The sequence below is a fragment of the Nyctibius grandis genome, chromosome 3 (genome assembly GCF_013368605.1).
Source record: "Nyctibius grandis isolate bNycGra1 chromosome 3, bNycGra1.pri, whole genome shotgun sequence".
Lineage (NCBI taxonomy): Eukaryota > Metazoa > Chordata > Aves > Nyctibiiformes > Nyctibiidae > Nyctibius > Nyctibius grandis.
The window spans coordinates 27,332,478-27,354,492 of NC_090660.1; the positions used below are offsets into that span (position 1 = coordinate 27,332,478).

General features: G+C 46.7%; 1 protein-coding gene across 2 annotated transcripts in view; it reads right to left on the reverse strand.

Moving 5' to 3' along the window:
• Window positions 1–2,434: 2,434 nt before the first annotated feature.
• The window catches only part of FBXL7 (F-box and leucine rich repeat protein 7), a 206,279-nt gene continuing 186,698 nt past the window's right edge, over window positions 2,435–22,015 (reverse strand). For both annotated transcript variants that reach the window (XM_068396451.1, XM_068396452.1), the window contains 2 exons: window positions 18,573–19,184; window positions 2,435–5,501 (listed from right to left, as the gene is read on the reverse strand). In XM_068396451.1, the coding sequence (XP_068252552.1) occupies window positions 4,765–5,501; window positions 18,573–19,184 (1,349 nt within the window). In that variant the 3' untranslated portion in view covers window positions 2,435–4,764. The remainder of the gene's footprint in view (window positions 5,502–18,572; window positions 19,185–22,015) is intronic.

Below are 22,015 nucleotides of genomic sequence, written 5' to 3' on the forward strand. Positions count from 1 at the left end.
CCTGCCTTGGCCTTGTTCTTCTCAACAGACTACCTCGCGCAAAGGTGTGAAGGCAGGAACAAGACACTGAGGTTGACAATGTCTCAGGCCTCTGCATGCATTTGCTGGTAAAGGCAGAAGTTCTGCCTGTAAAGATTTTCTGGCTTCACAAAATAAAAAAAAGGGTAGATATTGGATGCATTAAATGCAAAATTACTATTTCATTTTTGAATGGCTGTTTAAAATTTGAGGCGTCCTCACTGAAGCAGTTTGTCAGCCTTTCTCAGAGCCTTTGCTGAGGGAGTGTACTGTATTTATATGATGATCAGTCTATTTTCTTCATGTTTCTGCTCCTGCCCCAAACTTCATTCTTCAGACCTTACACTTTCTCTGGCCCAACTCTCCCTGCTCAACAAGTCATACAAACCCACCTCTCTTAACCCCAGCCCCAGTTTCTTTGCTGAAAATCATCCAATCTCTTCTTATCTCAGTCCCACTCCTCCTTGCCCAGGAAATTTCCTTCATCCTTCTTCTTGTCCTAGTTCTTAAAACCCCATCTTTCAACCCTGCCCTGACTTTCCAGGCAGCTTCCATATAATTCAGGTCATTTCCTCCTTCACACTGCCAGAGTGATAAACGCCTCTTAGCTTTGCCAAATCTCAGCGTTGCCAGACTACAAGCTCCGAAAGATCTGAGCATGCCCCTTTTTTCCCTGGTCATGGAGTCGGAGATGTTCAAAGACATGTAATGTAGCTAAATTTGGGAGAATTTTGACTGGGAGATCAGTAAGACACATCCTTGTCCCAAAGCTGACCTCCTGGCAAGGCTCATGCTTTCACTCCGAAGGCCTTAAAGGAGATGAAGAGCAATGAACCGTTTTCAAAGGAGAGGTCACCAGGAGTTTAACACGAACAAAATGACATTTCCTCCTAGCTTTATTTACAGAACCAGATGAAGCATTTCAACTAACATTTTCAAAGCCCAGCATGAGAAGTTTCAGCACGAACAGCTAAATTGACAAAATTATAAAAAAACGAGGACAGGTTACTTTTCTGGGGAACGCTGAGGGAAGAGGAGCCATGCACCAACTCTGTCAGAGAAGTTTTCCCCTTTAAGATAACACTGGCAGCTGTGGGGCAGCCAGTCTGCAGTCCAAATGGTCACTATATTTCTTTTTAATGAGAGTTTGGACCTGCTTCAAGCCTAGTGCTAAAATTAGGTCTGTTACTAGCTTTTTAATTTTCCAGTTCAAAGGCTAGAAGTGTTCAGAAACCATGTAAACCACTACTGAAGGTTACAGTCTGGACCATGGTTCTGAGTCCAAGACATCCAACAGAAGCTGGTTTGCATTTTGTAGGAAGCCAGATGAGCATAGCTCAAAAAGGCAAAAGCGTTGCACATCACATCACCCTCATGCTGCTAATGGGGAAAATACAGTTCCACTTCTTACAAAAGCCAAGGCAATGAGAAGGATGAATACCTAGATACAGAGCTTTGGCTATAATCTCAGTGGATGGTAGTTTAGATGTGCCTTTTCTAAGAGACCTCTCTACAGGACACAAGTTATTCCAAAGACATAAACAACATGCCAGTCTGACTGATGTGATTCATCTCTGCTTTCTTTGATGAGATCACCACATGCTATTGCAGAGCAGAAGAAGCCTCAGTGCCTGAGCCCGAATTTTATGGTTCAAGAATCAACAATGTTTTCACTCAGGAAATTTATAGTCTTCGCCAACCCCAAACTGGAACAAAGACACATCACTCACATGTTGCAACCTTTCAGCAAACTCAGCTCCACATGCGCTATTTCAGCTTCTTTTCTGGTCATGTCATTTTGCAAGTACACATAGGAAAAAGGTTAAAAGTCAAAACAGGCAAGCTGTATCAATAAGTTAAATTCAAATTTTCTTGAAATAAGTAGCAGTCTCAGAGTGCCAACTCAGATCATGTAAGACTATATACTTAAAAATGTTTGGCTTAGAGAAGTTACCTTTATTCATTTTCCACCACTGCCCCCCCAGAGTGGGTTTTTTAGAGCATTCAAAAGACAACACTGCACTAGTAAGTGCTCTACCCTTTCAGTCATTCCATTCTACTTTTCACATCAAATACGTTAACTTGCTTTTAAACCAATGCAGAGGCCCTCCTGAAATTTTTATACATGTGCTTTTTATATACTGTTTTTTTTTTTTACTTACACTTCCAGTTACTGATTATGTTTCAAAGTCAAGAAGAACCACATGAGGAAAATAAAATTTTAAAGAGACAGATAGGCAAGGTCATAATCTGTAGCAAATATTTTTTTTCTTTTTTTAATATAGTCATCCGCCTACCTGATGTGCTGACGTGCTCATTTACCTACCTACCTTATTTTACCTACCTACCGTATTTAGTATTTTCTTTTTCACCAGAAGTTAATAATTTAGTGCAAATGACGATGCATGCTCATCAGTTACCAATATATTGCTTTATTTCTTGGTAGCAAATTAAGGCTTTATAGTGAGATTTGTACAGTACAGGCCAATTTAAACATCAGAAACCTTAAAAACCATGTAGCACTATTCACTCAATTTAGCATAGCCAGAAAAGTAGCTCTTTTTTTTTTAATAAACAGTTAAATGTTACTAATGAGGCCTTATATTTCATGAGTGCAAATGGCTCAAAATCCCACCGTCCTCAGGAATGGGCTTAACATTTAACTGTCCTTGGGGCCATTTTGAGACAAAGGATAAACAGAGAGTATAGCTGGCTCGGATAAAATATACTGTACTACTTGCTGGAGAAGAATCTCTAATTTTAAGAATACAGAAAGGAAAACCAAAGTGATATTAACTGGCCAAAGGATGGTATCACCCCCTATTAGTCACTGACCAGTAATAGTAGCAATGACAAATTCATTTTCCATGGCCCTGTTTGCTTTAGTACGATCTGATTTATAATTCAGAGCTGATGACATCCTGTATGTTAAGAAACTCAAAATTGGAGGAACATACATAAGTTAGAGGAATTTTTGCAGCAGTAGGACAAGTTCCCTCTGCAGGGACATGTCCAAACCATTGCTTTTTTGTAATTTAAGAACGCATTGCTACAAGTATTTCCTCAGCAGTTATGTATTTTTCTCGAGCATATGGATTTTCACTTCATATCAATGATTTTATTAGTGTTGTCTGGAGATGATGGAACTACTGCTTATGAAAACCAGACACGGTGCTTCCCTTCTTATGTTCTCTACTGAGACATTTATAGCATTTGAGCTGAACGTATGAATTCACCTGTCAGTCAGGCGCAGGGGGCCTGCCTGAAAATATCATCACCCCTAACGTGTCTGGCTTTCAGATCTGAGCATTACCTGTGAAAATGCAGAGAAACGGCTGCCAGAAAATTGTGAAGAAAGCAACCATGAAGCGACCCCACGCTCTGGGGAAGAAGGCAATGAGATGGGGAACCTCCATGAGCAAGAGTGACCATGAGAATACAACGGGCTCCCAGTGTCACAGGGCAATGCTGGTGTTTTAATTCCTTGTTGAACAGCAGCTGTTTCTCCAGCTTAAGGGAACACACACAGACAAGGTTTCACAAAATCTAAATCTAATGTGAATAACACTCTAAGCCCCTCTGTCCCCAAGGGTGTTATCTAACATCAGGGTAATGTCTTTGAAGTCTCGAGATCAGCCATCTATCCTTTGAACTGGAAGGCCACAGGAAAGGGTCGTGTTTCTATGTGTATTAAGGCACATACTGAATTTACCTCAATGCACGTGCCTGGTTTGCTCAGGGAGTGTCAACTGCAGTGGTGCCACGGCTGCAGAAGAAATATAGTGAAGGAACAAAGGCAGACTTTTTGGTGACAGCAGTGCAGCACAGCGATTGGGACTTCCCCATGCAAGCCGCTCCACAACACCTCAGAGTCCCCGGTGTACTACAGTGCTATCTCAGCTTGTTGCAGAACTACAGCAGCTTCCCAGGCTGATTTGCTGGCTTTTCCCTTTGCCAAGCCACCAATATCTCATCTGTTTTCCTTCACTTAGGTGAATATGTCACTGCTTATCAGACCCAGAAGACCCCATCTGCTACCAGAGGGTGGTAATACACATGCAGCAGAGGGTGGATTTAGAAATTAAGGCAAGTAGTGATGATTCACGAGTGACCTGGAGGTGGGCTTTCCAAGAGAATCCATGCATGGGCACAATCTCCAGATTCACTCAGCAGAGTGCTCAGCAATGGCCAGCAGGTCTTATTCTGCTTCAGTCAAGTATGTTTAAGAACATTACCCAGTATTTCCTGAGGGATTACAACGGATGACTACCAAAGAGAAACTACTTGGAGACAAGGGGATGCTTTATCAGCCATATTGGAAGAAGTTGGGGAACACAGACACACATTGCCTAGTCAGCTTCATGAGCACAGATGGAATTCAGATGTATTTGACACAGCTTAGTAGCATTTCCAAAGGAGGGATTATGTGCTATTTCCTTTGGAGGTAGCTACTGTAACCTGGGACAAAATCATGGCTGTTATGGAAATAGCATCCCACTGGGGATGCTGAGCACTCATTGCTTTTGCATTAAGGCAGCCTCTCCACGGAGACCCACTGCACCTTAAAAAGTGATCATACAAAAAGCAAACAAAATAGTCCTCTAGAAATCCCCCCTCACCTACAACATACAAGAAAAGCTGACTCCCATGAGCTATAGAAAAGACAGCATTACTGAATATGGGAGCGTGTGTTTACACATCAGTGTTTTTAATACTGCGTTGTAACGACAGGTGTGGGGTGTCCTTTCAGAAGAAGGCAGGGTTGGTGTGCTCTATAATACAGCGCTTGCAATGTCGTTTAACAAATCGCAGAGCATCCACAGAGACATCACAGTCCTGCACATTCAACATCTGCAGGTCAAAACAGTTGGCAGCTACAATCTGCAGACCCTGCCCAGTGATGCTCTCACATGATTTCAGGCTCAGGCGCTTCAGGTTGAAGCAGTTGAGGGCTAGAAACTCCAGGCCGGTGTCTGAGACCAGAGGGCACTTGCCAATATCTAGCGATTTGAGTTTTGTGCAATTTTTGGCGAGGTACTCCACACCGTGGTCCGTGATGCCCTCGCAGCCCCGCGCGTTGAGGTAGCGCAGCTTGCTGCAGTATTTGGCTATGTAACGGATGCCCACGTCTGTGATGCGGCCGCAGTGAGCGATGCTAAGGTATCGGAGGCGCGACTCCAGCTTGGCAATCTCCCGCATGCCAAAGTCACTGACAAAGCGACAGTCGCTCACGCTCAGTTCCTTAATGGACGTGCAGTAAATCATCAGGTAGCGGAGACCCTCGTCGGTGATGCGGACACAGCGGCGCAGGTACAGGTGGGTCAGTTGAGTGCAGTGAGCGGCAATGGTGTGCAGTCCTTCGTCCTCCAGGACGAAGCAGTCTGTCATGTCCAAGTAGCGAATGGAGATTTGTTTCCCGTGTAAGGGAGAGAGCTTGATGGAGGCTTCACGAGTCAAACTGATGCATGTTACTTTGGAGCAGCCTAAGTGGAAAAACACAGTGAATTTAAGCAAGCACTAAAAACAAATCACACAGCAAGACCAGCAATGTGGGCATGAAATTGCGTGCTGGATATAATGAAGATATCTTCACGTTACAAGAGCATAATCTTCCTAACTAGCCTGAATTCACTGTGATGTGTCATTACACCAGAGGAAATAATAAACTCCACTGTAGTCAGTGAGGTTGCTTTGGGATTTTGAGCACCAGCAAAGCAACAGAGCAATTTTGTCCATATCCCGAATGTAAAATGATGATCCTAGGTTTATCTAGGGATAGTCTATGATCTGTTACTGCAATACAAACCCAGTGACAAGTTGAGAAAATGGTACAACATGACAACCAATGCAACTTTTTCATCAGAGGCAGTCTCATTGCTGACTGGCTGAGTTTGCAAACAAACATCAGAGGCTCTTTCACCGTCCAACCCCATTATAAAAAAGACACACCCCACCCACTCTTCAAAAAGCATTTGGGGAACAGATGTGAATCCAGCCCCAAGCCTGCAATGTGGGAAGGATGCAAAACTATGGCAAGACTCTGTGCTTGCAGAAGGGTGGAGATTTGGGTAAACTAAGGAGAACGGGGAGAGTCAGCAAAAGCCAACAGACTGGTAAGGGCATGGGAGGACATGGACAGATCCAGAAAGGGACTGTTTCAAGTGAGAAAGCCTGGCCATGAACGGAAGTAACTAGACTAGAGGAGAAGCACCAGATCTTGCAAGGAAAGACAAAGAGCTACATTAAAGGGAAAAACCCTCTCACAGACTTCTCCCATCTTTAACCTCCACTCTGTGCATGGTGGGGAATGAAAGCTGCTTTTGGCAAGTGCTGTTTCTGCTGCACTGCAAACTGGTAGTCTTGGGCTCCTGAAGGGAAATTCTTATCTGTGCCAAGTTCAGCCAGGCACATTGCATTAGCATAGCTAGAAACAGCTGCAAGGAAGAAAGGAGAGTCTACCTGTTAGTGATCAAGGCCCAGCAGTTTTAGCCGTAAATGTCTACTCAGATTCTGCAGCTCATGCCTGAAGAGGTGCCCTCAGGTAGGGATAAAAGGAGCTTTTCTATATTGCTGAAACACTGGCCAAGGAGGATGAAGTGACCCATAAAAAGCCAGAAAAGTTAGGATGACGACCTTGGAGCTCCATGTATCAGAAATGATGCACAAATCCTGTAGTCCAGAAGTAAAGAGCATGAGAATGTAGAGACCACCACAATTTCTTGAATGACCCAAACCCATACCACTTGATACAACAGGTTCTCATTCAGAGGCTTACTGGAAGGTATGAATATGCTTCAGTTCTTAAAAACAAAAAGGAAAAAAAAAATCCCTTAAGAAAATCCAGTGGGCTCATGCTAATGCTGTAAGAAGCATGAGATATGGACTTGAAACAGTTTGCTACCTGCAATTAGATTTCTACATTCATCATTTGAATCTGCAGCTGGATTTTTAATTTAGGCTTCAAATTTCATAGAATCATAGAATGCTTTGGCTTGGAAGGGACCTTAAAGATCATAGCCCCTGCCACAGGCAGGGACACCTTCCCACTAGACCAGGTTGCTCAAAACCCCATCCAGTCTGGCCTTGAACACTGCCAGGGAGGGGGCAGCCACAACTTCTTTGGGCAACCTGTTCCAGTGTCTCACCACCCTCACAGGAAAGAATTTCTTCCTAATATCTAATCTAAATCTACCCTCTTGCAGTTTAAAACTGTTCCCCCTCATCCTGTCATTACATGCCCTTGTAAAAAGCCCCTCTCCATCTTTCCTGTAGGCCCCCTTCAGGTACTGGAAGGCTGCTATGAGGTATTCCTGGAGCCTTCTCTTCTCCAGGCTGAAGAGCCACAACTCTCTCAGCCTGTCTTCATAGGAGAGGTGCTCCAGCCCTCTGATCATCTTCGTGGCCCTCCTCTGGACTCGTTCCAACAGCTCCATGTCCTTCTTATGTTGGGGGCCCCAGAGCTGGATGCAGTACTCCAGGTGGGGTCTCAGGAGAGCAGAGTAGAGGGGCAGAATCACCTCCCTCGACCTGCTGGCCACGCTGCTTTTGATGCAGCCCGGGATATGATTTGCCTTCTGGGCTGCAAGTGCACATTGCCGGCTCACGCTGAGCTTCTCGTCAACCATCACCCGCAAGTCCTTCTCCTCAGGGCTGCTCTCAATCCATTCTCCACCCAGCCTGTATTTGTGCTTGGGATTGCCCCGACCCACATGCAGGACCTTGCACTTGGCCTTGTTGAACTTCATGCGGTTCGCACAGGCGCAGCTCTCAAGCCTGTCAAGATGCTCTACATGGCATCCCTTCCCTCCAGCGTGTTGACCGCACCACATAGCTTGGTGTCGTTGGCAAACTTGCTGAGGGCGCACTCAATCCCACTGTCCATGTCGCTGACAAAAGTGTTAAACAGGACCAGTCCCAATACCGACCTCTCAGGAACACCACTCATCACTGGTCTCCACTTGGACATCGAGCTGTTGACTGCAATTCTTTGAGTGCCACCATTCAGACAATTCCTTATCCACCGAGTGGTCCATCCATCAAGTCCATGTCTCTCCAATTTAGAGACAAGGATGTCGTACGGGACAGTGTCAAATGCTTTGCACAAGTCCAGGTAGATGACATCAGTTGCTCTTCCCCTATCCACCAGCGCTGTAACCCCGTTGTAGAAGGCCACCAAATTTGTCAGGCACGATTTGCCCTTAGTGTAGCCATGTTGGCTGTCACCAATCACCTCCTTGATTTCCATGTGCCTCAGTATAGTTTCCAGGAGGATCTGCTCCATGATCTTGCCAGGCACCAAGGTGAGACTGACTGGCCTGTAGTTCCTCGTGTCTTCTTTTTTTCCCTTCTTGAAGATGGGGGTTATGTTTCCCTTTTCCAGTAAGTGGGAACTTCACCAGACTGCCATGACTTCTCAAAAATGATGGATAGCGGCTTAGCAACTTAATCCACCAGTTCCATCAGGACTCGTGGATGCACCTCATCAGGTCCCATGGACTTGTCAGCTGGCAACAGTGGCAGCAGCGGCAGCGGCGGCAGCGACTGAGGTGAGTGGGGGCGAGATCGGGCTGTAGCGGCGGTTTCCGTGCTCTGCCCCCGCCCCGAGCAGCAGCCCCGAGACACGGAAGTTCCTGGCAACGAATCAGGAAAGGAGGGGGCATAGCACCACCCCCCGTGATCGGGTGATAAAGAGCCTCTGGGTGGGCAGAGACTAGTCCCTGCCCAGAGGGGAGAGGGTGAGTCAGCAGTGACTGTGGGTGTCCCGGGGCTGGGGAGGGCACAGCCGTTTGCACCTCTTTGGGCAGGGCGCTGACTCCCTCCCAGTGCACAAGGAGAGGAAGGCGCCAAGGAGCTGTGAATCTTCTGCTGTCATTCGACAGCAGCAGTGGCAGCGATAGTGACTGAGGTGAGTGTGGACGAGGGTGAGATCGGGCTGCACCGGGCAGGTTCTGTACTCAGGGCCACCCAAGCAGCAGCAGCCCCTGAGTCCTGTCCCAGGAGAGGAGGGGGTGTAGCCGGAGACACCGTGGGAGATTTGAAGAGCCCCTGGGGAGCGCGAGTGACCCGGAGCGCGCAAACAGGGGCGTGGCAGTTTGCGCAGCAGTTCTCGCAGGCAGGGCGGGCGAGCAGGGCAGGCAGGTATGGTTTCCACTCGGCGGGGCCCTAAGTCCCTTGCGGGTGCCAGAAAAGACATGGCAACCCAAACGGACCTGCTGCGGAAGCATGCGGAGGTGCAGGTGTCAGGCTGCAGGGAGTGCCAGAGCCTGGCCCTGGCACTCGAGGGTAACAGAGACCTCACCTGTGTGAGGTGCGAACAGGTCGACGACCTGATCTCCTTGGTGGCCCAACTCAAGGAGGAGGTGGAAAGGTTAAGGAGTACAAGAGCATCCCAGGAAGAGGATGGCGGGCAGTGCTCTTCCCTGCCTGTCCTGGGGAAAACGGACGGGCCTAATGCTCCCCGGGTAGTGGAGGATCCTCTTCCTCCTCCACAAGGAGCAGGAGGAGACCTAGGGGATGGGGGGGAATGGAGGCAGGTCCCTGCTCGGGGTGGCAGGCGAATCCCATCCCGACCTTCCTCCCCTCCCCACGTCCCCCTGCAGAACAGGTATGAGGCGCTGGAGCCTGAGCGTCTTCCTGAGTGTCAGGAAGACACGAATCTAGGTGAAAGACCCTCTATGGGGCTACGTAAACAGAAGCAACCAAGTAAGAGGGTTGCAACCAGCTCCAAAAAGGAGAAAAGAAAAGTAATTGTTATAGGCGACTCCCTGCTAAGGGGAACGGAGGGCCCCATATGCAGGCCAGACCCGACTCACAGGGAAGTCTGCTGCCTCCCTGGGGCTTGGGTAAGGGATGTTGCCAGGAGGATTCCTCAACTGGTGAGGCCCTCTGACTACTACCCACTATTAGTATTCCAGGTGGGTAGGGATGAGATTGAAGAGAGAAGTCCCAGGGCTATCAAAAGGGACTTCAGGGCCCTGGGGCGTTTGGTAAAGGGGGTAGGTGTGCAGGTGATATTCTCTTCAATTCCTTCGGTGTTTGGTGAAAATAGGAAAAAGACTATGAAAGTACAACAGGTTAATATGCGGCTAAGAGACTGGTTCCGTAGGTGGGATTTTGGGTTTGTTGACCACGGGGTGGCTTTCATGGCACCAGGCCTGCTTATGCCGGATGGGGAACAGCTGAGTCAGAAGGGGAAAAGGGTTATGGCCCAGAAGTTGGCAGGGCTGATCAAGAGTCTTTAAACTAGGTTCGATGGGGGAGGGGGATAAGACCAGGGCAGCCACAAACGAACCTAGGGGTGACAGGCCTGTGTCGGGGGCAAGGCCGCTAGCCCAGCTGAAGTGTGTTTACACCAATGCACACAGTATGGGCAACAAACAGGAAGAGCTAGAGGCCACTGTACAGCAGGAAGGTTATGATGTGGTTGCCATCACAGAAACGTGGTGGGATGACTCTCATGACTGGAGTGCAGCTATGGATGGCTATAAGCTCTTTAAGAGGGACAGGCGAAGCAGGAGAGGCGGTGGGGTAGCGCTGTATGTTAGGGAGTGCTTGGACTGTGTTGAAATTGAGGAAGATGGTGAGGATGACAAGGTTGAATGTTTATGGGTGAAGATCAGGGGGAAGGTCGGCAGGGCGGATATTACGGTGGGAGTCTGTTATAGACCACCCAACCAGGATGAGCAGGTGGACAAGGCGTTTTACAAGCGGCTGTCAGAAGCCGCCCAGTCGCCGGCCCTTGTACTCGTGGGCGACTTCAACTTGCCGAATGTCTGCTGGAAATACAACATGGCAGAGAGGAAGCAATCTAGGAGGTTCCTAGAATGTGTGGAGGACAACTTCCTCATGCAAGTGGTAAATGAGCCCACTAGAGGAGGGGCCCTGCTTGACCTGTTGTTTGTGAACAGAGAAGGACTAGTGGGAGATGTGAGGGTCGGTGGCCGTCTTGGGAGTAGCGACCACGAAATGTTAGAGTTTTCGATAGTGGGGGATGTAAGGAAGCGCAAGAGTAGAACTTCTGCCTTAGATTTCCGGCGGGCTGACTTTAGCCTGTTTAAGAGGCTGGTGGACCGAGTCCCTTGGGAGTCGGTCCTGAAGGGCAAAGGAGTCCAGGAAGGCTGGACATGCTTCAAAAGGGACTTGCTAAATATTCAGGAGCAGGCTGTCCCAGTCTGTAGGAAGACAAGCCGTCGGGGAAAAAGACCAGCCTGGTTAAACAGAGAACTTAGGCTAGAACTTAAGGAAAAAAAGAGAACCTACTTGCTCTGGAAGAAGGGTCGGGTAACTTGGGAGGTCTATAGGGACGTGGCCAGGTCGTGTAGGGAGAAGATTAGAAGGGCCAAAGCTCAATTAGAGCTCTATTTGTCTGCTACAGTCAAAGATAACAAAAAAAAGCTTTTACAAATACATCAACAGCAAAAGGAGGGTCAAGGAGAGCCTCCACCACTTGCTGAATGAGGAGGGTAGTGTAGTGTCAGGGGATGAGGAAAAGGCAGAGGTGCTCAATGCCTTCTTTGCCTCGGTCTATAATGTCAAGACCAGTTGTCCTCAGGAGACTCGGCCCCCAGAGCCTGAAGTTAGGGACGGGGGGGCTGTGTGAACCTCCCGTAATCCAGGAGGAGTCGGTTAGTGACCTGCTGTGCCAGTTGGACACCCACAAGGCTATGGGCCCGGATGGGATTCACCCCAGAGTAATGAAGGAACTGGCAAACGAACTTGCCAAACCACTCTCTATTATCTACCGGCAGTCCTGGTTAACTGGAGAAGTTCCAGCTGACTGGAAATTAGCAAATGTAACGCTCATCTACAAGAAGGGTCGGAAGGACGATCCAGGGAACTACAGGCCTGTCAGCCTGACCTCGGTGCCAGGCAAGGTGATGGAACAGATCATCCTGAGTGCCATTACACGGCACATGCAGGACAATCGGGGCATCGGGGCCAGCCAACATGGATTCATGAAAGGCAGGTCCTGCTCGACCAACCTGGTCTCCTTCTATGACCAAGTGACCCGCTTAGTAGATGAGGGCAGGGCTGTGGATGTAGTCTATCTAGACTTCAGCAAGGCATTCGACACTGTCTCCCACAGCATCCTCCTAGACAAACTGGCTGCCCGGGGCTTGGACGGGTGGACTTTTAAATGGGTTAAAAACTGGCTGGATGGCTGAGCCCAGAGAGTGGTGGTGAATGGGGCAAAGTCCAACTGGCGGCCGGTCACTAGCGGTGTTCCCCAGGGCTCAGTTCTGGGGCCGGTGCTGTTCAATATCTTTATAGATGATCTAGACGTAGGGATTGAGTGCACCCTCAGCAAATTTGCAGATGACACCAAGCTGGGTGGGAGTGTCGATCTGCTGGAGGGTAGGAAGGCCCTACAGAGGGATCTGGACAGGTTAGATAGATGGGCCGAGACCAACGGCATGAGGTTCAACAAGAACAAGTGCCGGATCTTACACTTCGTCCACAACAACCCCATGCAGCGCTACAGGCTGGGGGAAGAGTGGTTAGAAAGCGGCCCAGTGGAAAGAGACCTGGGGGTGCTGATCAACAGCCGGCTAAACATGAGCCAGCAGTGTGCCCAGGTGGCCAAGAAGGCCAATGGCATCCTGGCCTCTATTAGGAATAGTGTAGCCAGCCAGTCTAGGGAAGTGATTGTCCCTCTCTACTCGGCACTGGTGAGGCCGCATCTTGAGTACTGTGTCCAGTTCTGGGCCCCGCACTTCAAGAAAGATGTTGAGGTGTTGGAGAGAGTCCAGAGGAGGGCGACCAAGCTGGTGAAGGGTCTGGAGGGTCTGTCCTACGAGGAACAGCTGAGGGAGCTGGGGTTGTTTAGCCTGGAGAAGAGGAGGCTCAGAGGTGACCTTATTGCAGTCTACAACTACCTGAAGGGAGCTTGTAGTGAAGTGGGAGTTGGCCTCTTCTCCCGGGCAACTAGCGATAGGACAAGAGGGCACAGCCTCAAGCTTCGCCAGGGGAGGTTCAGGTTGGACATTAGGAAGAATTTCTTTACAGAAAGGGTTATTAGACATTGGAATGGGCTGCCCAGGGAGGTGGTGGAGTCACCATCTCTGGATGTGTTTAAGAAAAGACTGGACATGGCACTTAGTGCCATGGTCTAGTTGACATGGTGGTGTCAGGGCAACGGTTGGACTCGATGATCCCTGAGGTCTCTTCCAACCTGGTTGATTCTGTGATTCTGTGACTTGTGCACCTTCAGGTTCCTTAGATGGTCTCAAACCTAATCTTCTCCTACAGTGGGCGGTTCTTCATCCTTCCAGTCCCTGCCTCTGCCTTCTGTGACTTGGGTGGTGAGGCTAGAGCACTTGCCGGTGAAGACTGAGCAAAAAAGTCACTGAGTACCTCAGCCTTCTCCGTATCCTGGGTAACCAGGTCTCCCGTTTCCTTCTGGAGAGGGCCCACATTTTCCCTAGTCTTCCTTCTATTTATTTGAACAGATGCAAATTTTACCTCAGGCCTCACACAATGAAATGAGCAAATTGTCCACAGGTCATGCAGAGGCTCTGGGTGTGGGCTAAATGAAGACAACTACATACATGCTCAATAATGCAAAGTGATTTTTCTAAAGGGAAGCAGTACAATACTAATGGTGTAAAAATTTCACCTCTAGTATGTTCTTTGGAATAGGGGATACAAAACGCACCGCAGAAGTCCCCATCCTTGAGCTGGGTTTCCCCAGAAGAAGCTGGCACCTAGACAGAGTTCTGCTGGACATGATGTAGCTGTCGTTGTTGCACTTGCCTGAGGAGGTTGCTGGATTAAGGAATCAGTCTGGATATTTTACATGCTGACCAGAATTCAATTTTAAAATCTGGCTAAGTGAGAATGAAGGGTTGACAAGGCCAAGGAAAACGTTCTGTCTGCTGAGGATCCAAGAAGGGGGAATGCTTTAATGACCACAATTAGAAAGTGAATAGGTCAGAAATCTCACAGCAGGGTTAGAGTCGCTGTACATCAGTGTGTGATCACTGTTTTGACAAGCTAAGCATCATATTGTCTAGTTACTTTAGCTACATTGTAAAACATTTCATGGGAAGGGTATTCAAAACGGTTTCACCAGAAGAGTCCATGTTGATATAGAACTGCCTGATTTTTAGTCAAAATGACAGGTTCCTGGGTCTGTAACAATTTTTCTGTCCTAAATAATAAAAAACGTAAAAACAAAGCTCTTGTAGCAGGATTTTCCATAAAGTAAGTGTAACTGATTTTTAAAAGGGAAGAGAAACTTCCAAACAGATTAAAAAAAAATGTTGGCTAGCGTGTTAGATAATAACTTGCAGTCAAGCTCAACAAACTTCCAGAGATATCTCAGATCTGCCCCCAAAGTGGATGCTGAGAGTGACAGAACTTATATTGTGGAAAACTCTGAAAGTTAATATGAATGTCTGTTTTTGACATTAAAGGTTTTGGTATGTTACTGCTGCCAAGTAACCATCCAAGAGGGAGAGGGATTTAACTAGATGTACAACTGTGAACTGTGTCTTAATTAACTAGCTACAAGTACAGTGTTATCAGCCAGCACGTGTACCCAACTTTCCTTGCTCAGTATAAAACCAAACCAGAGAACTACTTCAGTCCTGCAAATTGATTGAGTTTTGTCCTCCTAACTGCTCTTCGGACTTTATTACAGAGAAGATCTTCTCATTTAAGACCTCCTCAATTTAGCCCAGAACTTGTCCAAGGACCTAGAGCACAGCCTTATTTCAGACAAGTCCAGGGAGAGTCTGTACAGCAACAAAAATTGCTGTTTGAAATCTTATTCCTGGAATTCTTTTCATAAGACACTCAGATATGAAAATAAGTTGTGTTGTTTTTTTCTTTCTGGCCTCCCCTGCCTTATCTTCTGTTTAAACATTTAGTACCCAAAGGGCAGTAAGAGAGAGCGAGCTGTATAAGTACTCGTGGCACAGTCTGAACCAGGGCTCAGCAAGTACTTTCAGCACTTGCCTCCATACCACAATGCAGACTGGTGAAAATCTGTGCTCCTGCCCTTTGAAGAGGAAGACTTACAGCTACAGATGTATGGACTACTTCTCGTGTTTAGTTTGTAAGCCCAGGAATCACCACTTTTGTCTGAGAAAATGGAGAGAGGAGAGAAAGAGTGAGAGCAAAAAAATTCACTTCTACAGGAAACATCCACAGAGATGGACAAAGTGATGCTTTAAGAAACAGTTTGAATCTGCCCAACAGCATCACCATTTGCTCAACCAAGTTTTTCTCTTGCCCCAGTCCTTGTGGTGTTGTCCACCGAACCAATTATACTTTCTCTTCCCTGAAATCTGTTTCCTCTCTTCACAGATTACTTGCTGGAACTGCCTTTTCCTGGTGCTGTAAGATGCCCCTTCCCTGCCAATTCTGCAATTTGTTACTGAGCAGAGATGCCTCTTTGGTAAGACTCCAAGAGAAGCTGTTCTTCACTGAAGACTGATGTGTTTAAAGAGGGAGTGTCCTACCCTTCCAGCAAGGAAGAAATGAATGGGACAGAACTAGCAGGATTAAACTAGTTCCTGTGGATGATTTTTTTTAAAGGATGAGGTCTGCATTACACAAGCAGTCGCCTCCATAGGAGCCAAATCGTGTGAGGTGAACGCAACCCTTGGCACACATACTATGAAGATGGATCAGACTCACTCTTCATTTGAGGAGTTTGCTGTGGTGTATTCACCATTGTGGGCTTTGCTACAACTGAGGTCACTTCTAGCCCTAGCAGATAGCATTCAATTTGCTTAGATGGATTCATTTCCCCTCCTTCTGCACATGCCACCAAGTACAGCATTGTGTGTGAAATACATGAACAATAAAGTTACTCAGAGATGATCATTACACATCCTGACACACTGCACAGCAACCCTTCAAAAAAAGAGGGTCCAACAAAAAAGAAGAAAAGAATATTTTTATGTATTTTATTTCAGACAGACAGAAGGAGAGTAAAATGGAATCCTGCTTCCGAAACATCCTCCAAAATTACCCACTGATGAGCTTGTAAGGACAGACACCGGCTTCTAGGTCTGCAAGTAATAGGCTTGGGGAAAACACAAATGAAGACAGACCTCAAAAGAACATATTTCAAGACCTGGTACCATCTTTTCATTTTCCCTGCTTTTGAAAAAGTCACCTTTAGTCTGTATCATATCTATCAGTAGAAGCTGTGGACCAAAGTGTTTTCAGCCACCTACAAGGAAAGTCCCCAAGTACACTCAGTGTGTCAGCTAACAGACTCGTGTGCCAAGGCAGTTCACCCTCAGCTCAGCAGTTCTACTTCTCCTCTCTCTCCAGGCCCAGGATACTCGAGCCACTCAACTCTCCATATCACCCTGAAGGATGCAGTAAGAAAAGCATAGATATGCCTGGGATACAGCCAGCCTTCAAAGTGATATGTAGCTCTAGGACTAAATCAGAGTCACATACATTTTCTCCTGGTGCTGGAGATGGTTCAACCTGAATGTGTGGTTAGCAATCCAGAGCTAATGTCAGTATGTACTGACAATAATTCATTCATGTGCAAGGTCATTGTGAATAGACTCCATGGAACAGGACTCCCATGGAATCCTGCAGAGACTCATATAATCTGAAGGTTTCAGACAGTGATCACGAAAGTGAGCAATTCTGATTTGTTGCTATTTGTTTTGATGCCATCCATGACATTCTGCCATACTAGGAAATACTAGGTGAAAGAAAGATTGGATAAATCAGTTAAAAAAAATAAAAGGCAGGGGAAAAAAAAGGCAAATCAGTGTACACCAGATAGGCAGCCTTGGAAAAATCAGTTTATCTGGGTACCAGTGACTCAAGAGCATTGCTTCCTATCCCCACTTTGTCTTGCTTGTTGTGTAGCCATCAGTACCTCTACAATGGCAAACCTGGTCCAGCTGATTAATATCAACATTAGACTGATAACAAGGTGGGATCACAAAATAAGTATTGAACATCAAATTTACTTCGGTGCTTTGCTTGGCTGCATCCCTTTAATTCAGCGTCAGCCTGTTTGCAGAGAGAAAATTCTGTGTGGCTGACCTTGGGAAAAAACATCTTGTTTCCCCAGAGCAGGTCTGAGGAAAATTGTCTACAACAATTCTGCTGATCTAAACAGCTGCAGTGATACAGTGTAACTGGGTGAAATGAAAAGCAGAAAGCCACTAAGCAAATACATACACTATTAAAAAAAGTCAAAGCTAGCTAACTCTGGTTAAAATAGCAATGGAAACAAGGGGACCTTGAAGTTTAGCTAGGGATGACAATTGATATTCATACCCAGACAAAAGCCTAGCACTGATTCTGATCTCCTCCTCAAGTCACTCATAAAATTACAGATCTATACATTATTTATGTATCATCTACATGTAAATGATATAAATGTAAAAGATAAAACAAATTTTGCTTTGCTAACTAGCCTTCATGATATGATATACCACTGACTGTAACATAGGCCCTTGTAAGGGCAAGAATCTCTAAATATTCCTTGTGCTATTTGAATGGGCCATCTGTGCTAGCTTGTCTCCATCAGAGGAGGCCTGGCCACTCAAGAGGTGCTGCTGGCAGTTGGGGTGTTGAGATTCTAGCAGTGCCTGTCTCACTAGTACCGTGTTAGGAGACTGTCATTGCTACTGCGAAAGACAATACAGAAAGGGAAGGTGTGCAGGTACACCCCTGGAGGGACTGCAGCTGTGGGTAAGGACATGCTGGAGCAGGTTTACTTCTGAAGGCACTGTGGCTGTGGGTAAAGCCATGCTGGAGTAGGTATATCTCTGAAGTCATTGTGGCCCATAGAGAAGGCCACGCTGAAACAGGTGCACCTCAAAGCGACTGTGGCTGTGGATAAGTCTATGCCGCAGCAGGTATACCCCTGGAGAGCCTGTGGCTCACAGATAAGGCTCCACAGAGCAGATACATCCCTAACGGACTGCAGTCTGTGGATAAGTCCAAGCTAGAGTTATTTTCTCCATAGCAGCTCGCATGGGGCTGTGGTTTGGATTTGTGCTGGAAACAGTGCTGATAACACAGGGATGTTTTTGTTACTGCTGAGCAGTGCTTACACAGAGTCAAGGCCTTTTCTGCTTCTCACACCACCCCACCAGCGAGGAGGCTGGGGGTACACAAGAAGCTGGGAGGGGACACAGCTGGGACAGCTGACCCCAACTGACCAAAGGAATATTCCACACCACATGACGTCATGCTCAGCATATAAAGCTGGGGGAAGGAGAAGGAAGGCGGGTATGTTTGGAGTGATGGTGTTTGTCTTCCCAAGAAACTGTTACACATGATGGAGCCCTACTTTCCTGGAGATGGCTAAACACCTGCCTGCCCATGGGAAGTAGTGAATGAATTCCTTGTTTCGCTTTACCTATTAAACTCTCGTTATCTCAGCCCACGGGTTTCTCAATTTTACTCTTCCCATTCTCTCTCCCATCCCACTGTGGGGAAGTGAGCAAGCAGCTGTGTGGTGCTCAGCTGCCAGCTGGGTTAAACCACGACAGGGGCCAGGGGTTTGATAAGCATAAGGCTTTTAGACTCAGAGGCACACATATTTAAGTACTTCCTGTTACCTGACACATCCAGGTGTTCCAGGTTTGGGCACAGTGACACGACATCAAAGACTGCCTCATTGGAGATGTTGTAACAGCCAGACACCTCCAGCCTCCTCAGTTCTGGACAGCACTGGGCAATGGTGTAGAGTCCTCTGTCTGTGAGCCGCCTGCAGCCACTAACAATTACCGTCTCCAACATGAGACATACGTTGGGTGTATCCTGACAAAGCCTCCGGGTCAGCACTTTAAGAGCCCTGTCTACGTTGATTGTCTCGCCGGTCAGGCGAATAGTCCTCCAAAGCCGGGGGTCCCAGGCAAGGTTATACCAGCGGCGGCACACACGGGCACAGCGGCACAGCTGGTTGGTGGGCAGGAAGGAGAATATCTGGATCATGGAGTGGTCGGGCAGCCGGTCTATGTTGGCCTGTTCCTTCTGGTGCTTGGATGCCAGCCGAATGAGAGGATGAGTGAGACGGGTTGGAGGTGGCGAGTGGACCATGGCAACAGTTTCCCCAGTGACTGAGGATGAAGATGTCGACGACCCTCTGCCATTCTGGAAACCGGGGGAATTCGGTGGAAATATTAATGCTGGACTGGGTGTGCTGAGTGTCCGCATGCTCAGGTCGGAGTCTGGAAGACAAAACACACAAATTCAGTGAGCGGTGGGCAGACGCAGAGTGCTCTGTGCAGCACAGCACCCCGCTAGCCCGTTTGTTAATAAAGCATGATGGGCTTCGGGGTTTGTGGGGGATCAAGCAGCCAATTTTACAAGTAAGAGTGAGGAAACATATTTTAAAATCTATCTTAGAGTATACTCTGGAAACACGGTTCACCTTAGTGTTGGGTACATGACAGAGGTGCACCCCTAGCTGTGCTGCCAAAGCCATGCTAGCAAAGGAGAGGCTGTGGGTCTGAGCCCTGTAAAAACGAGGAGACAGCAGTGGAAGTCCAGGGGTTTTAATTCTTTATACTCTCAACTAAACACTGCAAGAAATTAGCACATTTGAGTTGCAGGCTTTTTCAACAGAGAGTAACTGCCTGTAACCTTGGCACTACCTAGGCAGCAGTGAGCTGCTAGGGGGGGAATACTGTGGTCCTTCGCCTCTCAGCTCCTTCAGCCGTTCAGTGGGAGGCCAAAGAAGAGATCACAAGTCAAATGCTATTTCCTTCACCAGACCTGGGCAGATGGGAAAAGCACAACTTCTTTTCTTTGTGTTATTAAAGAAGTTCATTTCTCATTCATGAAAATTGGGACTCAGCAGTTCAACCAAGAGCCAAGTGGCTAGTTCTTGAAGGGTGGTTGGCTGTACCTCTTCATGTGCATGCAGAAAGTACTCTTTTCCAACGGACTAAAGTGAACCTCAGTGGGATTTGAAAAACACAAGCCCAGAAAAGTAAGTGGTGAAGAAACAGTATGCCTGGCAACTTGTTACAGAGCTGTTGCACAACATTTACACACTCATTTTGCTACGGTTAATTGTCACACTGGAAGCAGTCAACCCAAAAAACCCCACACAAAAAAAAATTGCTACTTCTTTACCTTCTTTATTACACTTTACTGGCAAAAAGCAGGCACAAAAATAAAGGACCTCTGCTACTAAGAAAGGTTGCCTTTGCTGTAAGATTATTTCAACTGTTTTCCCTCTGTGCTGACATTGCTGCCTATGAGTCCTTTCCATTCCTGCTCCCAGTTCTCCAAGCAAAGCAAGTAAAAGACTGGAAGACAACTAGCATATAATTTTGATACTCAAGCAAATGCCATGGGCAACACATTTAGAGATCCTGAGATATTTCAGCAGTACACTACTCAAGATGCAACCAGTGTATGAGAGACAAATGCTGCTGCTGAGCACACTCCTTCCATCTCCAACCTCTCAGTACTGATCTCAACAGAAATTTGTGAAGGAAAGCACTATCCAGAGACAAATACAGGAACCACAATTTAGTGTCCAGTAGAATAACAAATATCACAAACAGAGTAAGAACAGTGGTTTTAGAGCACCAAGCTTTCCTCCACGTCACATCTTCTGCTATGATTTCACTGTTCAGACATTTCAGGGAAGCGTGCAAAGCCATCTCCTTAAGTAACACTGACTCTACAGCTATGTGACTGTCACAGCATAAATATGGGCTAAGCAGGGTAGAGCCAGAAATGCAGTCAACAAACCTGCCCGGATCTGGGTTTAGGCAGAGTTTTTACATTAAGCACATTTTAGATGAATTTGATCAGTGTATCACACATGAATTCCCCCATCAGGGCTTTACTTAGCCCAGAACAGGCATGCTGTGATCTCACCAGCTACAACAGTCGCAACCACAGGCCTGCATTTTCACAGCATGTCTGCGAGGAAGAGAGGCACAGCTATTTAGCTGAAGAACCCAAGACACAAAGTCCAGCAGCTTGCCCAAGATCACCTAGTTCAGTTGCAGAGAGATCAAAATCATCATCTCACACTGTGAAGGAAAAACGTACACTACCCAGCTCCTTCCCTCTTCCTCTTCTGTATCTTGTTTTACTTAAACAGAAACTCGGTATTTCAGCAAGTGACAGGAAGAACATTTTCTTCAAGGCTTCTGAATCTATGCTATGGCTGCGTGGACCTAACACAGGGATTTGTGTACTTTTAAGCAAGAACTGTATCTTAACGCAGAGTGGGTTTTGCAGACACTCTGCTCCCCTTTGAGACCTCCTAATAACCCCCTGGCAGCTATTGCAAATAATTGCATCGAGGAGTGTTATTTGGAAAGCGTCTGGTATACTCTGGTATTTTAAAAATGAGATTTACAGCTGGAGAGGAAAAAAAAACCACCAGCAGCAGCCAGGCTCCTGCAGACAAGCACTGACTCCACAGACCACTTAGGCAACAGTCCCCTAGATTAATTTTTGCAAGGACTTACCATATGTTTGACCTCCCTCACATTACCACCAAAACCAATGACAGTGCCTGAAATTAAACATGTGCAGAAGATGTGGCAGACATGGAGCCTTTACTTTTTGCTCTTTTCTTGAGATTTTAAGACAAGGATGCTTCTAATATAAAAGAATACACATTTTTTTCAAGTGCTGGATGTATCTTCCACTACTGCATATATTTGGTATTGTGAATTCCTCTCTGTTCCTTTTACTTTTTCATTTACTTTGGGCTTTTTGTTTGGTTGGTTGTTGTTTGTTTTTTATACAAGCCAGCACAAAAAGGGAATACAAAATGATATAAATAAAACCCACAGAACAAACACTTGTTTCTACACCGCAAAATAGATGGAACTAAAATCAAAAGCAAAAAATTTCATTTTTTTAATATCTGCTATAAACAATTTTTAGTACTGTGGGAATTATTACCTCCTGCAAGACAGACTCCCAGCATATTTTGAAAACATACATTTTTAGTTAGTTGTTGTTGAAAACACCTAAAAATCTCTGCAGGGTTACATTCTTCCCTACTCTCCTTCCCTACTTCAGT